Source organism: Aplysia californica, unplaced genomic scaffold (assembly GCF_000002075.1).
Source record: "Aplysia californica isolate F4 #8 unplaced genomic scaffold, AplCal3.0 scaffold00954, whole genome shotgun sequence".
NCBI lineage: Eukaryota > Metazoa > Mollusca > Gastropoda > Aplysiida > Aplysiidae > Aplysia > Aplysia californica.
The window spans coordinates 45,020-48,022 of record NW_004798224.1 but is presented as its reverse complement, the minus strand read 5'-3'; the positions used below and the strand labels follow the sequence as shown (position 1 = coordinate 48,022).

The window sequence follows — 3,003 nt, the reverse complement described above, 5'->3', positions numbered from 1 at the left end:
ACTTTCGCAGAGGTGACCAACTTGTGTTTCGCGTGCTCATATGACCTTAGCAGTTGCGAGCGCAGTAAAACCTTATACTATATATACATACATACAAAGAGGGAAGCTTGGAAACTGCCATGCAGTGCAAACTGCGTTCTACGCAAAATCATCACTATTTTTAGAATCACGATCAGATCAAAGATTCTCTACTAGTAGACAATCTTTGATCAGATGACTCAGCGGGCATCCCCCTTGCGAGGTCAAACAAGATGGCCATTACTATAAATATTGGCCAATGACGTTTAGTTGTCGTGCTCTAGATCTAATCTAGAATAATTACTTTTCGGTCAAAATTTGGACAAAAATGGCTATGTCGTCTTTAAGCCTCTCTATCTCCTGTCTGCCTTGCCTGAGAGGCAAACTGAAACTGGCAACAGGAAGCCCTGTGATTGGATTACCCCTGGAATGTACCGTTTCCGCTTGTTGGGATTCTGAGGTGCTGACTGGGTGCAAAAGAGATGCCACATTTATAAAATTTACGCTTTCGATCACCATTTTTTGGAATCTCATGGATTCGGGCAGTATTTCGGCATTCAGTCGCACAACCCATTGGGCCCACAAACACCGCAGCATTTTCAATTGTCATCACATTTGAAACCTTGTAATAATAACATGATTGTTAATGCTTTCAACACCCGGGCTCTATAGATCTAGTGTGTCAATTGGTTTTCACCACTTAGATAGATTTTAGCTATTTTTTAATGAGCATGTCATTGTTTGACAAAGTTAAAAAAACAAGAAACAGCAACAACACCAAATTCTCTGCATAAGATCCACAAACTAAACTAGAAGCAATCATATAAATAGAACCGTAGATCTAGATTTTTAATAAAAACAAAAACTCAAACACATAAAAAAATGGAAATAACACAGTGTACTCCCATTACTCGCAAAAAGCTACTGGTCTGGAATACATTCGCAGCACCGAAACTGGAGCTTCTCTATTTCTTGAAAACTGAGTGAAGCGGCATTGGTACAACGCTTGTGCCACCAGCCATTACAGAGTTCACACTGTAACCAGAGTTCTGCACCCCCTTTCTGGTGACAGCCCTTGCAAAGATCAGATCTAACCTCCATCCACTCATTATCATCTTCATCATCCGCTCTTTTCATCTCAACAAACATCTGCGTCTCCGTCTCTTTGTCTTATCCACTGCTGCTACTCTCTTTTCTGGCTCGACATGCTTTCGCCATCTCTTTCTTTTGCTTCATCAGTTCTCTCTTTTTAGCTTTCTTTTCCTCTCTTCGGCCTTCTTTTGTTCTTTTGTCAACTTTTCCAATTCTCTCTTTCTTTTCATCATTTCTTTCTCCTCTTTTTTTCTCTTATTGTCTTCCCTCATGGTCTTCTTTTCCAGTTTATCTTTCTCCTCTTTTTGTTTACTCTCGAGTTTTCCTTTCATTGCTCCTCTAAAGTCCTCGCTAGGGATACAAAGTGGGGTCGTTGGAGTCAGTTTCTTTCCCTTTTTCTTCGTGCTGCTGAATTTAGGTATCTTCAAAATATCATCGACGGCTGTCTGCTCTGTTGGTAGAGCTGTGGTTGCTGAAGTGAAGGCTTTCGCAATCTTCACAACATGCTCTAGGAAGATGTTGAAAGAATTGTCTGAAGGGGCCATTTCTGTGCCTGCCAGGACAGAGAAGAATGTAAGGAAATTCTTCCGAAGAAGATCGTCATATAGAAAGATCCCAAAGTCTTTGATTGCTTCCAACTGTTGCACAGTAAGCACAGAACTGGGATCGGAAAAACCAGATGGGGTAGGCAGAGGCAGTGATTTCTTGGCTATGGAACTTGCAAAAGAGGAGGCTGGGGTTGCTACTTCTTCAGGCAAGGAAGTGACAGAAGGAAAGCTCGGGGATGCTGGTTCCTCTGGCAGGGAAGTAGCAGAAGGGAAGCCCGGGGGGGCTGGTTCCTCTGGCAAGGAAGTGGCAGAAGAAAGCTCGGGGACGCTGGGTCCTCTGGCAGGGAAGGTGCTTCTGCTGTGCGGAAGACAGCACATGGTGCCAGCTTTCCAGAGTTGAGGACCCTGTCTGGATCAAACGGGACAATGCCTGCAAGCCTGAAGCTTTGGGTGGCAATTCCAGGTGTTGCTGATTTGTCCCAGACAGGTTTCAGAACACAGGCGAAGCTATCCAGGTTCACAGCATTGCCGCAGTTGGCAATATGGTGACAAGTAGCTTGAGCCCATGCAGGTGTTGTAGAGCCAAAAAAGGCTTGGTCAAGGGGCTGTAGTCAAATCGATGATGGCTTGGGCAGTTCTCCGGATATCATCAGTCATCAGCCCGAATCCAGATTTGGTCCTGACCAATATGAACTTTACAAGTTTGTCCTCTTCTTCAGGTAAAAAAAGGCACATCTTTTTAGGTGCTAGAGGTGTCTTGCCTGCTATTTTGTCATTCAACGTAGAAAGTGGAATGTTAAAATTCTTAGCAGCCTGTCTTTGAGTCATTTGACCTGTCTTGACACTTTCAATTGCCTGGAGAATCACCTTTGGATCATGTAACTTTTTCTCTCTTTTGGGAGTTGTGCTCTCCTTTTCGCCAGTCTTTTTCGGTCGTCCCTTGATTTTGTTCCGATCTTTGTTTCTGTAATGAACACATGAGGGACTTTTCTTAGTGATTAATTATCTTAAAAAATTTTATCACTACTATCATCATCATCAGTGTCACTTTCGAATTCTTCGATCGCTAATTATCTCTAGATCTAGATCTATTTGTATTTGGATTTGGCCTTTTCAGTATTACTGGCATATAAGCTCTAATTCTGGGTTATTTAAATTATGCACAAAATCATAATTCTTTATCATTTGATCGGTAGAACTGACAATGTGACACTAAGAATCGCCCTGGAGCAATTTTCGCTCTTTTTTTAGTTGTTGACTCTTGACACTTGAAGATGGCCAGATGTCAACTTGTGACTCTTGGTATTGACCGGAAGGGTAAGTAGCCTATTACGAGAGGGGTAAA

General features: G+C 42.5%; 1 protein-coding gene across 1 annotated transcript in view; it reads right to left on the bottom strand.

Annotated features, from left to right (window-relative positions):
- Window positions 1–1,167, bottom strand: part of LOC106013512 — a 6,900-nt gene extending 5,733 nt beyond the window's left edge. The window contains exon 1 of the mRNA XM_013089447.1: window positions 1,114–1,167. Coding sequence (XP_012944901.1) covers window positions 1,114–1,167 — 54 coding nt within the window. The remainder of the gene's footprint in view (window positions 1–1,113) is intronic.
- Between the last annotated feature and the right edge of the window lie 1,836 nt (window positions 1,168–3,003).